The sequence below is a fragment of the Mixophyes fleayi genome, chromosome 6, assembly GCF_038048845.1.
Source record: "Mixophyes fleayi isolate aMixFle1 chromosome 6, aMixFle1.hap1, whole genome shotgun sequence".
Taxonomy (NCBI): domain Eukaryota; kingdom Metazoa; phylum Chordata; class Amphibia; order Anura; family Limnodynastidae; genus Mixophyes; species Mixophyes fleayi.
Genome location: NC_134407.1, coordinates 64,997,780 through 65,018,638, shown reverse-complemented (window position 1 = coordinate 65,018,638; position 20,859 = coordinate 64,997,780). Strand labels below are relative to the sequence as shown.

Here is a 20,859-nt window from a genome sequence, read left to right as displayed (position 1 = left end):
AAGACTATAAAAGAGAGGAAATAAAGCCAATACAAACATAAGTAAAAGAACGGAGGAAAGGCACAACATGATGAGGGGGAAGGGAGGTGGAGACAAAGGCACAGTGTGGTGATGAAGAAGAGGGGTTGGAGAGAGAGAAAGGCACAGTGTGGTGATGAAGAAGAGGGGTTGGAGAGAGAGAAAGGCACAGTGTGGTGATAAAGAAAAGTGGGGAGAGAGAAAGAAAGGCACAGTGTGGTGATGAAGAAGAGGGGAGGGGAGAGAGACAAAGGCACAGTGTGGTGATGAAGAAGAGGGGGGAGAGAGACAAACAAAGGCACAGTGTGGTGATGAAGAAGAGGGGTGGGGGAGAGAGACAAAGGCACAGTGTGGTGATGAAGAAGAGGGGTGGGAGAGAGAGAGAAAGGCACAGTGTGGTGATGAAGAAGAGGGGTTGGAAAGAGAGAGAACGGCACAGTGTGGTGATGAAGAAGAGGGGTGGGGGAGAGACAAAGGCACAGTGTGGTGATGAAGAAGAGGGGGGCAGCATGGCAGAGTGTGATGAAGGGGGGCCAGGTGAAGGGGTGAAAAGCAGCATGGAGGGCGCAGTGTGATCATATTGGGCATAGTGTGGTTGTGATAAAGGGACACAGTGTGATCATAAGGAGGCACAGCGTGTTGATGATGAAGGGGCACAGTAATGTGCGTGATGGCACAGGGAGCTTTTGGCAGTGTAGTATGTGTGAGGTGGTAGCTAATTAATGGGTGCTCTTTTGTTTGTGGGGTGATGGTGGGGCAATGTAACAGTGGGGACTATTAAGATGGGGTGGTTTGGAGGCCATTGAACGTGGGGTGAGTTTGGGGAGAATGAGGTATCTCTATTAAATGTGACTATGAATTATTTAATGGCACTGATGGTTACGGAGATATATTTCTGAAATGTAAATACTATTAATTTATTGCTAGGGCTGTTTGTAGGGAGGGAAATAGGTTTATTTATTAAATGGGACTACTTTTAGTTTAATGTAGGAGCTGGAGGAAGGCCTAATTATTAATTGTGGGTGGTATTGATTTAACGCCGGGGCTGTTTGGAATTTTCTAAATGTACCCATTTTTTTTCCAATTAGGGCCCCCCATCATTCCAGGATCCAGACAACCCGCAACTAAAGAAACCTGCAGCCACAGGTGGTGAAAGTGTCAAGAACAGGTAGGAGAGAGCAGGAAAGTCTGTGAAATGTTGTGATTCTAGTGGGACAATGCCAATTTTTGCCGAATGTAAGGTGCAGGCCAAGACTCTGAGCTCTTTCTATACACACTGCATTCTTTCTATACTACCCTGTGGTGCTAGATGTCCTGAAAGTCAAGAGTGCTTGGACATATGTCATGCTCTGACGACTTCAGGGCCTAGTGATTTTTACATGCTAGCCACACCCCAATGCCGCATAGCCATACCCCCAATTGTATGGCCACAACAACTATCGGCAGCGGTGCAATTTTTTTTACCATGCTCAACTATAAGGGGGAAAAGGTGGAGGCACTGCATAGGAGAGACGATGATGAGAGCTATTATTCTGCTACAAACACCTTTTTCATAAGCACACCTGGGAAAGTAGTGTTACATTAATATTTAATTTTAACATTAATATGAGTTTGACTTACTGATTGTTCTAATTAAAAAAAAAGTATGTATTTCATTATTTTTTTTATAACATGATACAATATCAATGTGATGTAACCTATAGCAACCAGATATTCATTTTGGTTAGTCTAATGTAAATTAAACCAATGAAAACAATTTGTTTTGGCTGATATGGGACCTGTTGTCTAATTTGCACATTATTATTTGTACATTAAATAAACCTAGAAATGTGAGATCACTAACTCATGTCTGATTTTACCTTCTAAAGTATGTGCTAATTAAATTCCAGATCAAGAGCCTTGGAAACTAACTCAAACTGGTTAGTTAACAAAGGGTCATCTAGTTTTATTCTGCCAACATATCCCTCAGCTCCTTAATTAATTATAAAATTGGCAAGGAACCAGTACCTCTGTGTGTCCTTCTGCTGAATGTTAATGCAAGTCTGAGATGTTTTATTGAGGATGGGGCTATACTTAGTTGATTGTTATTTTTCATTCAAAATACTGCAATAACTTAAGAAACCATGATATAATGTAGTCAAATGATCTTGGACATTGATATTCTTAAAGTAAAATGATTAAAATAGAATTAATTTTACAATATTGTACATAAACCCCCCTTTCCATTTACAGTCTAGTTATGTACTTCAAAACCACCTTAAAACATCTATTATCATTTCTTAGGTTATAAACCAAATAGATATGGAATATATAGATTAAACTCCTAGATACTTTTGGTGATGTCAAAAAGTATTCACTTGTTACTAGAGAGGGGCAAAATTTTCAAAACTGTTCAGCAAAATATTCGGCTCATTCTGCATTTCCAGTAGAACAACCAACCACACCACACAGCAGAGACAATAAAGCAGTGGCGCATGCAGGGGGGTTTTCTGGGTCTCCAGAACCCCCCCCTCCGCTAACTAAGTGCCCACCATAGTGGCACTGTCCTATACAGCAGCCGCGGCGCTGTCAAAGAAGCGTCCGCGGACGCTTCTTTGACAGCGCCGCAGCTGCTGTATAGGACAGCGCTGCCGAAACAGAGCTGCGGGTGCGGGCTCATGCGCAGCAGCTCTCGCGTTTTTTTTTTGTTTTGTTTTTTTTTGGGGGTCAGGCCACCCTGACAATCCTGTCTGCTCCCCTGTAAAGAGTACCGTGCCAGCTCTATTCATTAATAATATTGCTGCAGAATCATAGGAGTCAAATCAAGATTGGAGGTGCTGAATGGAGAAAGAGAGAAGCAATCTCAAATATTCAATTGTTATTATAGAAGGATTATGTAAATAGCAAAAAAAATCTGCATCCTCTTTCTAGAATAATCATAATCATATAAATCCTCTTAGTCCTCTCAGTCCTGTCAGTCAATAGTTCCAGGATATGAGGATTGCTGTTCAGGAGTAAAATTAAGTGTCCACATAGAGCAAGTGTTGTTGGAACACAAAATGATAAAGGAAGGTAGCACAATCACACTAGATATATGTATCATAAGCATAAGAGCATACCTCAGGTGCTCCTCACCACAGCAGTGGAACACCTGATCGATCAGTGTCAGCTTCGTATTGCATGATGACATGTTGGTCAGTGCGGTGATGGCTGTATATACATACACACACACACACATATATATATATATATATATATATATATATATATATATATATATATATATATATATATATATATATATAAATATATATGTGCATGTACTCACTTAAAGATGAAAGAGTATAACTTCTGATATTTCGGTCCTGGAGCAGGACCTTTTTCAAGAACATACAGTATATATGGAAACATTCATAGCATGTATCATTAAAGCTCAAATTTAGGATATAAGATGGTAATCAGAAATACAGTATGTCCTAAAAGTATAATACTACATGATTAACACCAATCAGCCACAATATGACAAGAGAAGTTAATAACATTAATTATCTCGTTACACTGGAGTCAAATGGTGGGATATATTAAGCAGCAAGTGAGGAGTTAGTACTTGAATTTAATGTGTTGGAAGCAGGAAAAATGGGCATACATAAGGATCTGAGCAACTTTGACAAGGGCCAAATTTAATCGCTAGATGACTGGGTCAGAGCATCTTGAAAATGGCAGATCTTGTGGGGTGTTCCTGGTATGCAGTGGTTAGTGCCTACCAAAAGTGGTCCAAGGAAGAACAACCGGTGAACCAGTGACTGGATCATGGGTTCCCAAAGCTCATTGATGCGCATGGGGCGCAAAGGCTAACCTGTTTGGTCCAATCCCACAGAAGAGCTACTATAGCACAAATTGATAAAAAAGTTAATGTTGGCTATTATTGAAAAGGTTTCAGAACACACAGTGCACTGCAGCTTGCTGCCTATGGGGCTGCATAGCCACAGACCAGTCAGCGTGTTCACTCTGTCCCCTGTCCACTGCTGAAAGCGCCCTCAATGGGCACGTGAGCATTAGAACTGGACCATGGAGCAATGCAAGAAGTTGGCCTGGTGTGATGGATCACATTTTCCTTTACATTATGTGGATGGCCGGGTCTGTGTGCATCATTTTACTTAGAAAGAGATGGCACCAGTATGCACTGTGGGAAGAAGGCAAGTCGGTGGAGGCAGTGTGATGCTCTAGGCAATGTTCTGCTGGGAAACCTTGGGTTCTTGCATTCATGTGGATGTTACGTTGACATGTACCACCTACCTAAACATTGTTGCATACCAAGTACACCCCCTTCTTGGTAATGGTATTCCCTGATGGCAGTGGACTCTTTCAGCAGGATAATGCGCCATGCTACACTGCAAAAATTGTTCAGTAATGGTTGAGGCACATGACAAAGAGTTCAAGGTGTTGACATGGCCTCTAAATTCTCCAGCTATTAATCCAACCAAACATCTGTGGGATGTACTGGAAACATAAGTCCGACCCATGTAGGTCCCACCTCCCAACTTACAGGACTTAAACAATTTGCTAGCTTCTTGGTGCCAGATATCACCGAGATCACATCATTCAGAACATTCAGTGTTGTGGAGTCCATGCCTCGACGGGTCAGAACTGTTTTGCAGGCGGTTTTAATGTTGTGGCTGATCGCTGTGTGTGTGTGTGCTTATGTGTATATATATATATATATATATATATATATATATATATATATATATATATATATATATATATTAACATAGTTGATTCACCTGTCCTTGCGTTGCTACAGTTGTATACTGGTATGCCAGTCAGGCTGACCATGACACCTAAGGGGTAAGCAGGTTTGGGTTCTGCTTCCTTTGCATCCACAAAATTTTCTGCTTATGCCACAGTATACCTGCCACCATTCCCTACCTGTTCAGGCCAGTCCTAGCACTTTAAGTTCTTCATGACCACACCATAATTTGATAAGTTACACCACATTTTCCCATGGCTAATCAGATTGTTATATAAAAATTTGCTGGGCTGTATGCCAGTGATAAGTGATCTGTGGCTCTTCTAGTATGCCCTGCCAGCCATTGATTCGAGTGTCATAAATTGCATAAGTTTAATAAATAGATGAAGGTAGCTTATAGTGGCATAATCATAACACAAGTCTATTGTATTTTGACCAATAACAAACCTTGGCTTCAGCGGCACATGGAATCAACAGCTGAAATTGACTTAAACCATACAAAAATTGATTGATTTTTAAATATCTTTCGTGTTTGTCAAACTCCCTCCAGTCTTTGAAAACACTGAAGATAACTAGAGCATTGAATCAAACGTTTTGAATATTATTGAAATTAATGCTATAGGACTGGCATATTTGTTTCAATAATTGAATTTTGGTGTTCTGTAGTAATTATAATGATGTTAAATTTTGAGCATAGAGGACTGCTGAGCTTTGTGCGCATCTCCAAATGATACAGGGGCGTGTGTTTGTGTGTATGTAAGGGAATTTAGACTGTAAGCTCCAATGAGGCAGGGACTAATGGGAGTTCTCTGTACAGTACTGCGGAATTAGTGGTGATGTTGATGATGAAGGTACAGCTACTACTAATCACTTCAATGGATAATGTGCAGCACTGATCTGTGTAATTGATGAGACATGCTGAGCCTTGTGAGCCAAATGCTGCAATACAGTCTGCTACATCTGTAAAAAGTAGATTAACCTTATCAGTGGGAATAGGTTCTTGATCTATTTTACAAGCCGCATTTTCATGAGTTTTTATGGACTGGATGAGTGTCTCGAGGGTTTAAAATTCTGTAGAACCTTCCCCTTATAGAATTACATGATACAAAACTTTATCCTCTTCTTTAAATGTTCAATTTCTTTGCAGATAGACATATATGCAACAATGGTGTTAAAATTTAGTCTATCTCATCTCTGTAAATTTACTCTAACATCCACAAACAAAAGCCAACTCCTCCTCTCCCCCCCCCCATAAGATACCTTTTATGTTGTTCAATTGAAGCTAGGAATTTCTCAGTGTAAGCTACTGGCATTATTTGAATTAAACTAATGTACAATGCTCCCTGTTTATGCTGCCAACATAGAAACTGAGACAAAACTAGTGTTGTGGCGACAGGGGCAATAGAATTTCATTGAATTGCAATGCAATGTACTTTTCTTTTTTGTAATCTGTCTGGCGATACAAAGAGGCATTGGTATAACAAGGAAGCATAGCAGTCTATTCAGCACCTGGTTTAACATTTTTCTGTGTTGAATTGTTTTCATGGTATCCATGGCAATGAAAAAACTGTCTATAGACAAACATGCATGGAAAAACCCTCAGGATTAATCTTACCCGGTTACATAGGTACTGCAAATCATCAAATAATGTCAAGGTAAAGAGTTGTGTGACGTGCATAGTCTAGGAAGACAAAAGACCTGTTCTGCAGCTAAAGTATGCATTCAATACATTATTAAAGGCTGTGGACAGGTTAAAACTAATAAAAGTTGTAAAAATATAACTAATTATAGGACAATGTTAACCAAAATATAAGTGTCTACCTAGCCTTCAGAAATAGTTCATCTGTACCCAGATTTTGGCTTCATCATTTAGGCTCTAGTTCATTTGAGCTCCAGTTCATTTGAGTTCCAGCTCATTTGTGTAACAACAAGTTAACTGAATTCAATTTTACATGAATAGGTATTAAAGACCATAGTTAGATATTTGGGATCATAGTTGTTCTTTTTAGCTCTTATTAATGAACTTGATGATGGATCTGATATAAGGTGTTCATATTTGCTGATGACATTTACTCGGGATAGTAACTTACTACAGAAATATTTGGACAACATTCCAAAGTAGGATGTACAATGGCAGATGAAATTTAATGTTATGTACTTTGGCCATGATAATAATTATGCTACTTAGACGTTAACTGGAATTAAATTGTTGAAAACTGAGATGAAAATGGACTTAGGAATACTAGTTGGCTGGAAGCTGAGCAGCAGCACATAGTGTCAGACAGCAGTTGCAAAGCCAAAAAAATATTCCTGAGAAGCAAAAAAAGGAGTATAAAAGCAAGTATAGTGTTATCATTGTAAAAGTCACTAGTTATAATAGACCTTGAACAGGGGATACGGTTTTCTGTATACCTCACTGTAAGAAGGACATAGTAGAAAGAGTGAGAGTTTAAACGGGACTGAATTGGTTAAATTAAAAAGAAGATTATCAAAATGTGATATTTTTCCTTTGGTGAATAAAGGTGACTCAGAGGTGACCTAATTAATATGCTTATTTTTTCTTCCACCAAGAATCATATGGTGGACAAGACACAACATTAAAGCCACCTGCCTATTATTGTGTAAGTACCCCTTGTGCTACCAAAACAAATCTGACCTGTCATGGCATGGACTCCACAAGACCTCTGAAGCTGTCCTGTGGTATGTGGCACCAAGACGTTAACACCAGATCCATTAAATCCTGTAAGTTGCGTGGAGGGTCCTCCATGGCTCGGACTTGTTTTTCCAGCACATCCCACAGATGTTCGATTAGATTGATATCTGGGAAATTTGGAGGCCAAGTCAACACTTTGAACTCTTTGCCATGTTCTTCAAACCATTCCTGAATAAGTTTTGCAGTGTGGCAGGGAACATCATCCTGCTGAAAGAGGCCATTGCCATGAAGGGGTGTATTAGGTCTGCAACAATCTTTAGGTAGGTGGTACATGTCAACGTAACATCCACTTGAATGCCAGGACCCAAAGTTTCCCAGCAGAAAATTGCCCAGAGCATCACAATGCCTCCAGTGACTTGCCTTCTTCCCACAGTGCATACTGGTGTCATCTCTTCCCCAGGTAAATGACGCACATGCACCTCGCCATGTGCATTATGTAAAAGAAAACATGATTCATCAGATCTTCCATTGCTCCATGGTTCTGAAGCTCACGTGCCCATCATGTGCACTTTGGCGGTGAATAGGGGTTAGCATATGCACTCTGACCGATCTGAGGCTACGCAGCCCCATATGCAGCAAGCTGCAATGTCTTGTGTGTTCTGATACCATACTATCATAGCGGGCATTAACTTTTTCAGCAATTTGTGCTACAGTAGCTCTTCTGTGGGATTGAGCCAGACAGGCCAGTCTTTTCTCCCCAGGACATCAATGAGCCTTGGGCACCCATGACCCTGTCACCGGTTCACCGATTTTCCTTCCTTGGACCACTTTTGGTAGATACTAACCACTGCACACTGGGAAAACCCCGTAAGACATTCCATTTTGAAGATGCCCCGACCCAGTCATCTAGCCAACATAATTTGGCCCTTGTCCAAGTCGCTCAGATCCTTACGTTGCCCATTTTTGCTGCTTCCAACACATCAACTTTAAGTGACTGTTCACTTGCTGCCTAATATATCCAAACCCTTGACAGGTGCCATTGCAACAATATTGTCAGTAGTTTTAATGTTGTGGCTAATCGGTGTATGTTATATATACTGTATGCAAAAAATATTTTAAGAAAACTAGACATCCAGCGCCAACAAAAGGAGCTGTGTAGGGATTCATCTATCTCTAGGTATACGGTTTCAGAAAATTCCCTGACATAACAATGTACAAAAAATATTTGAAAAGAAATGTACACCCAGTGCTGACAACAACAACTGGATTCCCAGGAAAAATGTGTGATGGCTCTTTGTTGGCAGCATGGGATTAGTTACTCCTAAACTGACCATGCATAACTCAAGAGTCAGTAAATAATTAGAGGTTGAAAAAAATGGTTGAAAAATGAATGGGGGTTTGTACGTTTTTTCAAACTATTAATTCTTAACACATCTTCACGTTGTCTCCAATGCACCAAGGGGATAAATAGGCATTTCCCAGTCCTTAACAGAACCCAATCAAAAAAACTTGAGCCCAGTTCACCTGTTGCCTTCATGAACTGAAGCCCAAATGACCTGGTGCACAAATAAGCTGTAAGTCAAATGACTCAATGCAAAAAAAATTGCAAATATTGAAGCCCAAATGATATGTACTCCACCAGATTTGACCGACAAGTTTCATAGCACTACACAGCTACAATGCTGACTACCGTTCAGGAGGACATATCCGCCAGACATGGCTTTCCCTTACATGATCCTTAAGAAGGACTGGACTCTGAAATTTTGCCATGCGGGCTAAAAAAATCATGCTGATGAAATCATTTTTAATGTTGTAAATCAGGATTTTTTTTCTTGTGTAATAGTTGTCTTTTCAAACAAAGGGCTGGTGTTTTGCCAACCCACAGAGAATTTCATCCGACAACACATGTTGAGGCTTGAAAAATGGAAATGTTGGCATAGCGTAAGCACACTGTGATTAATTTAGTAATTAAAGATTTTTTTGGGATCAAAACAAGCTCAGAGGGTATATATCAAGTAGGGGAAGAGCAGTTTAATCTGGCCAAGAAGGACTGTGCTCTGTCAATTTTCTTAATCCTTAATTAATTCTTCACAGTCCTCACGTTTATTGCTACTGTTACATAACCCAGCAGACTGCCACAAATTTATGTTAGACTTAAGTATAACGCAAAAGCATTATGTTTTTAAATTGCCACATACAAAGATATAATTTAGTCATAATTGCATGACTACCACCTAGTTATGATTTTATGGTTATAACATTGTCTTTTTAAAGAGCAACGTGATAATATGGAATCTCCAGTTTCTCCAGATGAGAGTTTCTTCTGCAAGTGAGGTTTTTGGTCCAAAACTATATGTAAAACTGTTAGAACTGAACATTGAACAAAATTTGTGATTTTAAAAGTTACTGAAAAACTAATTATTTTTCCAAAGACAATTTGCAATGTTTTTGTTTAATATTGCTAAGACTGCTATTTTAGTACGTGTTTCTTTCACTAATTTCTAAAACATTTTTTATTGGAAGCATCTAAGCCACTGCCTAAAAAGGATTTTTAGCCCATAATTCAATAAAGCGAACCAGTGCCATTTCTTCTTGCTCCTGAAAATATATGGGGTCTATTTAACATTGGCGACCAGTGGGCAGCATTAAGAATCATTTTGGCGAACCCCCCCCCCCCACATCTAATCTAACTAAAACCTCCTTCAACAGCAGCCTAACGTTGCAAGTGAATGGAGGATCTAACTGGTTAGCTACGGCTAAGGATGCGCATGCGCATTGTGATGGAACTCTGGTGCTAGACACAGAGGCACATCTCCGGCAGCGGTGGAGTCCATAGGACTCCATTAAGGTAAGCTAACACCTTCTCAAAATGGACTTTGTTTTTTAAGGCTGGTGGCGAAAAGCTTTGCTTGTTAAATTGGGTCATATCGCAGTCTATGGGGACTTCAGTGACCAGTGTTAGACATGTTAAGGCAGGAGTAATCTCTGATTTATCCTGCTTAAACCCCTTGATAAATTAAAATGGCCATTCTCTGCAAAAACAGCTGCTTTCTCCATATTTTGTAGTGAGGTGATTTGGTGCAGCTGTCTGAGGGCGCATCAAATTTAGTGACTAATTCACAATATACAGTTGTTACTATTATTGGCAGATTTAATTATAAATATTATTGCTGTAGTTCATTTGCAAAGCCGCACAGAGCACCACAGTGCACGAACAGTGGGAAAAACACAGCATGCATAAAACGAATAGACAAGGTAGACAAAATAAGTGTAGGAATTTAAATAAAGGGTAGAGAGGGCCTTGCATGTGAGGGCTTACAATCCAATGGGAAAAAGGCATAGATAAAACAAGGTGAGCAAGTGTGGCTCAGGTTAAAATAATGAGTGTTGACCCTCCTTTTTGAAGTCCTCTGCAGTTCGCCTTGGCATGCTGTCAATCAACTTCTGGGCCACATACTGACCGATGGCTGCCCATTCTTGTCTAATCAATGCTTGAAGTTTGTCAGAATTTGTGGGTTTTTGGTTATCCACCCACCTCTTGAGGATTGACCACAAGTTCTCAATGGGATTAAGGTCTGGCCATGGACCCAAAATGTCGATGTTTTGATCACCGAGCCACTTAGTTATCACTTTTGCCTTATGGCAAAATGCTCCATCATGCTGGAAAAGTTGAAGTTGCTCTTGGGGGATGTTTTGGTACCATTCTTTATTCATGGCTGTGTTCTTAGGCAAAATTGTGAGTGAGCCCACTCCCTTGGCTGAGAAGCAACCCCACACATGAATGGTCCTAGGATGCTTTAGTGTTGGCATAACACAGGACTGATGGTAGCGCTCACCTTTCCTTCTCCGGACAAGCGTTTTTCCAGATTCCCCAAACAATCTGAAAGGGGATTCATCAGAGAAAATGACTTTACCCCAGTCCTCAGATGTCCAATCCATGTACCTTTTGCAGAATATCAGTCGGTCCCTGAATTTTTTTCTGAAGAGAAGTGGCCCCTTTGCTGGTCTTCTTGACACCAGGTCATCCTCCAAAAGTCTTCGCCTCATTGTGCGTACAGATGCACTCACACCTGCTTGCTGCCATTCCTGAGCAAGCTCTGCACTAGTGGTGCCCCGATCCTGCAGCTGAATCAACTTTAGAAGACGGTCCTGCGCTTGTTGGACATTCTGGGCGCCCTAAAGCCTTCTTCACAACTATTGAACCTCTCTCCTTGAAGTTCTTAATGATCCGATAAATGGTTGATTTAGGTGCAATCTTTCTAGCAGCAATATCCTTGCCTGTGAAACCCTTTGTGAGCAAAGCAAAGATGACTGTATGTGATTCCTTGCCGATAACCATCGTTAACAGAGGAAGAACAATGATTTCAAGCACCACCCTCCTTTTAAAGCTGCCAGTCTGTTATTCTAACTCAATCAGCAGGACAGAATGATCTCCAGCCTTGTCCTCGTCAACATTCTCACCTGTATTAACGAGAGAATCACTGACTTGATGTCAGCTGGTCCTTTTGGGGCAGGGCTGAAATGCAGTTGAAATGTTGTTTTTGGGATAAAGTTCATTGTCATGGCAAAGAGGGACTTTGATATGAATTGCAATTCATCTCATCGCTCTTCATGACATTCTGGAGTATATGCAAATTGCCATCATAAAAAATGAGGCAGCAGACTTTGTGAAAAATAATATTTGTGTCATGGTCAAAGGTTTTGGCCATGACTGTAGAGCAGCCTAAGAGGAAGATCAGTCTAGTCACAGCATTTAAGATGATGATGATGACAGAACGGATAAGAGATTTGGTTACATATGGGGTAAGAAAAGGGCATATTCAAGCAATATTTAGAAGGTGGTGGTGACATGTCTGGGAGAGAGACTGGATTTGAGGAGTAAAGCAGAGGGCGAAGCATAAGTTTATGGCAGGGCAATAGGCTTGAATCACTGAGTAAATAGTGGTGTTATTGACAGTGAGGGAGATTAAAGAAAGGTAATAAATCTGGGAGGAGGGAAGATATTTTCGACATATTGAGCTCTAGGTAGCATTGAGATAGACATCTGAAATTAACAGAGAGGCAGTTGATCACACCAGATAGTAGAGAAGAGAGGTACAATTGGATGTCATCAGCTTATAGAAGGCACTGGAGTCCACAATACTGAATGTGTTTGCCAAGAGAAAAGATGTACAGTGAGAAAAATAGATGATTGAAAACAGAGCCTTGTGGGAACGAGGGTTAGATAGGTAGGGAAGGTAGGGAGTTATTCAAGAAAGAACTGTGTATTAAAAACCAATAAAATGAAGGGTGTGCAAGAGAAAAGGGCAATCAGCAATGTCAGTAGCAGAAGTTTGAAGAGTACATTATACACTTGCAAATATTTATAGTTTGTAAATGAGAAGGACGCATCTCAGACGTTGATGAACATTCTTTGCTTATACTCATCACTCTATCAACTTCACTACTAGATTGATACTTACATCAGTAAAAATTGCTTCTGAGTCAGGTACAAGGATTTGTTTGTATTATTAATGTAATAAACTATTATGCATACAGCATTTGGTTGAACATATTGTAATATACTGTACTTAGTGTGCACATAATAATCAGTTGTAGCTGATATGATATCTATAATCTGGGAACTCTGTCAAAATTTGAAAGTACGACATCCATACCTGCCAACATTCCTGCACACTTTAGGCCAAGCCCCTGATCAGCCAAGTTCCACCTGAAACCATGGCCTGAGGTCATGTCTCTTTTAGCTGCTGAAAATCAGGACTGACTGAGGCTGTTGGCAGGAGTAGACCTAATAGCAATCAGCTGTTACAGCCAGCAATGAATTGCAGGTAAGTATAATTATTATCTTCTATATTAACAGTAATAATAAAAGCCTTCAATGTATTGACAATCAACATACACACATGAGATGACCTGTGTTGTGTTTTTCTTCATACAAATAGTGCCTCTGCAAAGTGTTTCCTTATTTATGTAATTGCACAGAGCAGAGTTATTTAGTTCCCAAATACAAAGCACTTTCATTATTATTATTATTTATTGTTAACATTTATTTCTATAATGCCAGTGAACTCCATAGTGTTTTACAATGGGGAACAAACACAGTAATAAAACAAGGGTATTGAAGACAGAGAGGTAAGAGGGCCCTGCTCGAAAAACTTACACTTTTGTTACTATTCCTTTTGGCTCAATCTCTTAGCACTCTATGTGCTCGCATTTATAAGCAGAAATTTGAGACCCTTTACTTGTGATACATATTTACTATGTACACATATTAATTATTGGAATCACTCTATGAACTGTAACTTTACTTACTTTGCAGCAAATCATTGCTTATGTGAGTTTTTTTTTTATGTTTGATGTGTTTACATTTAAGATGTCATTTATAATGCTTTAGTCATTGACTGTCAGCAAATTAGAGCTGTGCAAACAACCAACATTAACATTTTACACATACTTGCCAATGCCCCCGGAATGTCTAGGAGAGTCCCAAATTCTGGGTAGATCTCCTGGACTCCAGTGAGAACAGGCAATTCACCCACATTCTGCCCGTCAGGACCCACAATGAGGCGATGTGCGGTGTAACGCGTAATTTTGGCCCTGCACCTGAAACAAAAATGCCGTTTTTGTCATTGGGTGGGGCCATCTTGATGTGATTTGCCCTGACCCATTTCACCCAGCCATCACACACCCTTTCTGGGATCTCCCAGACAATGCAAAGTTGGCAAATATGATATTACACAGTCAAATACCCCTCCCCCATCCCCAAACAACAAACAAACTTATTATTACTTATATTTATTAGCCATTCCCTGGACAAATGTGTATCTTACCACATATTGATCCAATAACACAAGAAAACCTTGATTTCTGTATGAATTTAATTCCTTTCTAATTCATCAATTATTTTCTGTTTTTATTTCTTAATTCTAGAGACAAAAAATGTTAATCATGCATGAAAAGTAACAAACAATTTATATTTGTTAGTCACGTAATTTCAATGCAATACATATGTGCTTGACAACAACTGCAGAATCACTTTAAAATAACACAAAAGTTTGCCCTTTTGCTGTCATTTGTGGGTGTCTAAGTTTACAACTCATGAGACCGCACTACTCTTTGCTTTTTTGCCTGAATTTCACTAGGAATAACTTAAATTTTTTTACTCAACCCAAGTAAATTTCATTTTTCTGGAAATATAATACTTTCTCTTGGTACCATAGTCAAGTAAATATCTTTTATATTTATGGGCTTTTTAAAAAAAACAAACAATACAATTAAAATATGCAGAGTATTTCTGAGACTGTTTATTTATTTAAAACAATATATAAATCATATTTTAATTATGTTTCAACACTATTTTTTTAACATTCTTGGAGGTATATTTACTAAACTGCGGGTTTGAAAAAGTGAAGATGTTGCCTGTTGCAACCAGATTCTAGTTATCATTTATTTAGTACATTCTACAAATTGACAACTAGAATCTAATTGGTTGCTAAAAGGCAACATCTCCACTTTTTCAAACCCACAGTTTAGTAAATATACCCCTTGGTGTAACGTGTTAACATGCACTACCTGCCTTGAATGAAATAGACATTAGTTTCTACGGTGGAGCATGTAAACACACAACAATCTCCCTGTATGTCTAGGTAGTGATTGGATGTTTGGGTGGACAACCAATAGCTATTCACATGTCAGTCAAATGTCAAATCTCAGGACAATGTATTCGAAAGTGCATTAATACCACTCAGAGTTGAACAAATAATGACTCAAACATATGGATGTAACAAAAAAATATTTGAATAAAAGATTTTTGAACGATTCAGTAAAAATCAAATAACCAACCAACCCAGAGCGCACATTGTCTCGCAAACTGTGCTGCAGGTGTTTTGCTCATCTCCTCTGTTTGCCAGTTTTAATAAATGTCACCCATTGTGTGCTATTATGGCACAAGAAGAAGATATCACACAAGCTAAGTATTGCCAACAGTTAAAACACTAAGTTACTAGTTATTAAACGGATATACTATTATGGCATGATAGTGCCCTAAGTATAAAATCCACATGTACTTACTTATTTATTCTGAAAACAGGCATTGCAGAGATTCAGCTTTCTTGCTTTACACAAGTGTACCTAGATAATATCTTTAGACGACCGTAACTTTCTTCTCCAATAAATCAGAGGTTTTCTCGTAGGCCTTGGCCCAAGTAGCACTTTGTTGCATCACCACCAAACGGATAGGCGACCTGTTATCTGGCATGGTCTCTGGAGCATACTCCTTACTGGGGTCTTTGCCCCGGCAGTCATAGAGCACACAGGACACCAGGAAAACCAGCAGGAGAATGACATAACTGGCTACAAGTATAATTAAGTTCAGAGTCACAGGGTCAATTTCCAAGTAAAACTCCATGACATCCCATATTCTCCTGCACTGTTCTAGGGATATGGTCTTGTCTGTGTTGTGTGCAGGGGAGCAGAGAGCAGTGAATGGATGCTAATGGATGCACAGGATTGTGCGGTAAAAATACATTTAATCTCCTACACTCATTTCTAGGCTGCATGATTAAAGCGGCTCAGTTTAATAACTTAATCCCCTCCATTTGAAGACCACATTGACGATGCATTTCCATGATTGAGGTAAAGGCATAATCATATCAAAACTGATTATATATGAGGATTGCCACTGCTATTAATTTTCTGATCATTTTAGACAGTCAATAAACAAACCCTTCAATGTTTGTAGATGAAATTTTGAAAATGTAAAGGTCTGCCAGGTAGATCCATTACCTGCCACGTCCTACTAAATTTTTAATAACCTTTGAACTTTGTAATGTTGCTTGTCCACAGCACAAAATAATTATGGCGGTAAATGTGCTACTATGGACAAACACCAGTCCCTTAGCTGGTAGTGGCAATTTCAGTAGGAATAACAGAGTGAGGTCCCCTGCAAAAGCCACAAGCAGCACTAGACTATGACAGTTTGGTCTGCTATCAACCTAACACGGAAACCCACAGCCTTGAGTCCCCCTGTTATAATGTCACAGAACCCCTGCCTTTTAACATAGGGTTATTGGACATGCAAAGAAAAGTCCCATGCTGAAGCAGTAGGGATCATCCCAACACCCATGCCTTGTGGGTGTTGGGGTAATAGTCAGTTAAATGTGAAATTTAAGTTCTACTGGTCCAAGCAAGCCCTAGAATCCATAAATTGCTTGGTTATGCTGGCACCTGTACAACTAAAGTACCAGCATAACCATGGCTGCCATTAGAAATACAAGCACCAGCATTCCCTGGTATACAGGGACCACTGGGACCTGTAGTGCAACATAAAACAGGCTCTTAAAGAAACATACATTTAACACCCTTATCCCAGATGTGCCTATGGGAAAAGTGTTTGTAGTAAAATAGCAGTTCTCCCTGTTATATCTATGCAGTGCCTCCATCTTAGTCAGAATCACGTAGTGTCTTCATAATGTTCAGGAAATCTGCAACATCAGAGGAAGACTAAGGTAACCCTCTGCCCATTTATGACCTTAAACACACAAATAAAATAGCAATGCTTCAGACTGGTGTTTGGAAGCCACACTGCCATGTTTGTTTTTGAAGCGTGGGGACTACTAAATGTTTTCCCATAGAAAGTTGTATTGCAGTATGTACATAAAAAAAGGTCAAAACAAATAGCATATCAAACAGAATTTGTCAGTGTAATAAAAATAAACACAATAGCAATGTATATAAATATATAAATATATATATATGTATAAACAGGGGAGGGATGGCAAATTTTAGCCCGGGGGGCAAAACTCGACTCAGCACCCTATTTTAAAGGAAATAAAATGCAGGTGGCCCAGTAACCCAGCACTAAGGGACCGGCCCGGGGGCAGATGCCCCCCTGTCCCCCAGCCCAGCCTGCCCCTGTCTATAACAAAGTTTTGTACTATAGAGAGAGCCTCTTCTACGAGGTACCTCTAGCCCGCTCAGGGCCAGCGCTTCCATTAGGCAGGGTTAAGCAGCAGGGTTAAGCAGCAGTGTAGGGCACCGTGCTCTGGGGAACGCCACTGAAGCCATGTATAATAGTTAATAATGTCTTTTAATACTAGCGGCAGCCGTAGGCATGATTACCTGACCTACAATTCCGTTAGCCACTGCACATCTTATGAATTAACCAGTATCTGCAATGGAGTCATTCAGTGACTCATTGCACAGCTGTGCAGCAAGGCGCCCTCTCCTTCACTACTGCACATCTATTGTCCACCCACAGAGGAGCTCCTGAAGTAGCAATGGCGCCCAGATCCTCTCTCACCCCTGGATAGCTACTCACAGGTCACAGTCAGGGTGACATGCAGGTGCTTCGGGTGTTAGTGGCTGCGGGTGTGCCGTTGCCGATTCCCTGCCCATTGATCTCTGAAGGGGGATTGATTGTTTGTGCAGCCAGTGCACCCCATTAATCCCCGGGCTTGGCACATTCAGATGCAGCCCAGAGAGCTGAGAGTCCGGCAGGGGAGCTGCTGTGGTGGCAGCACTGTTTAGAATTTCTGTGAAAAAGGAGCAGCTCTGTTCAGCCCCTGGACTAAGAAACTGGAGAAACTTTGGAGTGTAAGGTAAAGAGATTTGTCTATGTGATTTACTGATAACAATGCAGAAAGACAACACCTTGACACTCTCAGGTTCCTGTGTCCCTCTGCCCATGTGTGCCTGTGTCCCCCTGCCCATATGTGCCTGTGTTCCCCTCTCCATGTGTGCCTGTGTCCGCCTGCCAATGTGTCCGCCTGCCCATGTGTGCCTGTGTCCCCCTGCCCATGTGTGCATGTGTCCCCCTTTCCATGTGTGCCGGTGTCCCTCTGCCCTTGTAAGCCTGTGTCCCCTGCCCGTGTGTGCCTGTGTACCCCTGCCCATGTGTCCCCCTCAACATGTGTCCCTGTCCCCCCTGCCCATGCCTGTGCCCTCCCCCACCTTGAATGTGTACAACTCTGACTAGACAATCTGCTCTGATGATGTCTATTTAACATAGCTCTTGAAGAACTGCAGCAGCAGTTGAGCCGTCAGCTTCGTGACATCCTGACAGGCAGTATACATTCATTTTTAGGTTAGATAGTGACTGACATAAAGTTTTTAAATAAACAACCATAAATAATAACCAATAAAAGTCCACTTATACTCATCAGAAATGTGGAAATGATCTAGAAGGATGTTATACTCAAAATAAGTTCACAATTAAAAAATAACCTTTATTCTATTTCCATAAAACATAAACACGTTAAATAGCAAAATATTAAAAATAATATTACTGATTAAAATCAGGTTTTGGGTATATTGATTGTCTATCTCATGTTCAATATTCTTGTATTATATCCCGATAATTGTGTGGAATTATGCATCCCTTATCATTTACCTAATTTTTCAATATAGTGAATATTTGTTCTCTTTATTTTTTAACCACTGTAGATTTAGGCATTATGGAAATGTGAAATGTGAATGTTCCTCTACTAGTAATCAATTGCATTAAATTCCCTTTAATCTGACTTGAAGCTTTCAGTTCTCTTCTTGATGAGTTTGACTATGAGACGAGAGTGTTGGGGTGCGGCAGGGGTGGCAGGCTGGGGCTTTGCCTAGGGTGCCCAGAAACCTTGCATCGACCCTGAGCCCGCTTATCACTATGTTTGTCAACTAAATACTAGGTGTTACTAGAAACCACACACAATGTTCTACATAGGCAGTATTCTATAACCATAATGTGCTACCACACTTAAACTTGCTTGAACAGTGCAATATAAAATCATGCAATTAAATGGTAATGCAGTTATAAATATCCAAATCTGTGATATCCTGTAGTATCAAAGATCTAGATCCTTGTTACTTGCTCCCACATTCTAGGAACATATATGCAATTCAAATGGATAAAGAAATAAACCAGCTCACTTTAATCACTTGGCTTGGCAGATCACAAAAATCTGCAGTCACAACATACCACTTGCAATATCTTCCCTGTAAGAAAATATATATTTCTCACAAATAATATATCCAACACTCCTTCTCCCTCAGTTGATGTTTCTCAAAATGGACGTAGAAACATCTGCAAAATGATGTCTGCTCCTCCTGATGACTATAAGAATGAAACTTCACTGCTTTCTTTCTTTCAGGATATGCCACACATTAAACTTGCAGTTTACTCACTGAAATGCTTCTTCTTTGGTTTTAACAAACTATTTCTTCTTCATATCTCAGTCCCAGAATCTCTGTCTATCTCTCCCTGCACTATTACCCTTGAAACTAAAGAACAATCCTGCAAAATGGTTGTAAATGATTATCTTTGGGTTTTCCCACTAATCCGCTCTCTAACTAACTGTAGCCACAGATCTCAGTCCAGCAACTAAATAATTTAAGAATTAATCAGTACTTATCCCACAGTTCTCCAACTGTCGCTTTCAGCACGGCTCTGTCAGTCTGACTCACTCTTCTGCAAACAGCCTTCTCTTTACACTCCTAAATCCCGTCTTCAGTCCCTTCATCTCCTTCCTTGGACTATCAGTAATGAACCTCTCTCCTGGTTTCATAGTGCAGCTTTTACCAATTCTCCCTCTCTCAATGGCTCTGTCTCTTGGCTCTCAACCTCTCTCACACACCAGTTCTCTGCTCTCTAGCTCCTATTCCTCTGCTCTTCCAGCTACACACTCAGTTTTCCTGTCCCGGACAGCCTCTGTGTGTCTCTCTGAGTTCTGTGTCACCCCAAGACAGCCTGGGGGATGTAGTTCCCAAGCAGATTCACTGTGTTCCTGTCACAGGCACCGGTGCTACATACAGATACTTTGAAAAATATATTATTAAAATAAATGCTTCCTTAAAAACACGCTTTCACTAATTTATTATTCACCTATCTACAGATAAGGCCTCTTATTTCTTCCTGCTTTTAATCCATGATGAACGTTTTTGCTTCTTTCATCCCAACACTTGTGGAGCCACAATGCGAATGAAACGCCGGGATGATTATCTAACTATTCAACATAGAGTGACTTCACTCTGCTTAATAATTCTACAAGCGCCAGCATACCCAAGCAATTTGTGGCTGCCAGGTCTTGCCAGGACTAGTAGTGCCACATAAACAAATGTTGAATTCTATCTTTGTTTCTATTTATTATTCCAACACCTACCGTGCATGGGTGTTGTGAAGAGTCTGTATGTTGGAAGACAGGGCTGTTTTATTCCCTGGGAAGGGGGGGGGGGTGAGTGATGATTTTTTTTTCTAGACTATTACCTTAGGGAATTCAACCTCATGCTGAATAGAAGGGCAGTTTGTGGCATTATAACAAGGGGGCCCAATGCTGCAGTTTTCCCTGTTATAGTGTCAGCAGCTCAGCCAGTCATAGCCTAATGCTTGTTGTGACTTTTGCGAAGGACCTCACTCTGGTCGACCCTCCAAAATTGATGCAACCACCCCAGACTATGAGCACGGGTGCTTAGGTGA

General features: G+C 40.3%; 2 protein-coding genes across 2 annotated transcripts in view; both read right to left on the bottom strand.

The window, feature by feature from the left end:
• The window catches only part of MMD (monocyte to macrophage differentiation associated), a 159,314-nt gene extending 143,767 nt beyond the window's left edge, over positions 1-15,547 (bottom strand). Inside the window, exon 1 of the mRNA XM_075216745.1 lies at positions 15,471-15,547. Within this exon, the coding sequence (XP_075072846.1) occupies positions 15,471-15,493 (23 nt within the window). The 5' untranslated portion in view covers positions 15,494-15,547. The remainder of the gene's footprint in view (positions 1-15,470) is intronic.
• On the bottom strand, positions 15,544-15,898 carry SMIM36 (small integral membrane protein 36). Its single transcript, XM_075216748.1, has one exon. It carries the CDS (start codon positions 15,805-15,807, stop codon positions 15,544-15,546), a length of 264 nt encoding a protein of 87 aa, XP_075072849.1. The 5' UTR covers positions 15,808-15,898.
• Positions 15,899-20,859: the final 4,961 nt, after the last annotated feature.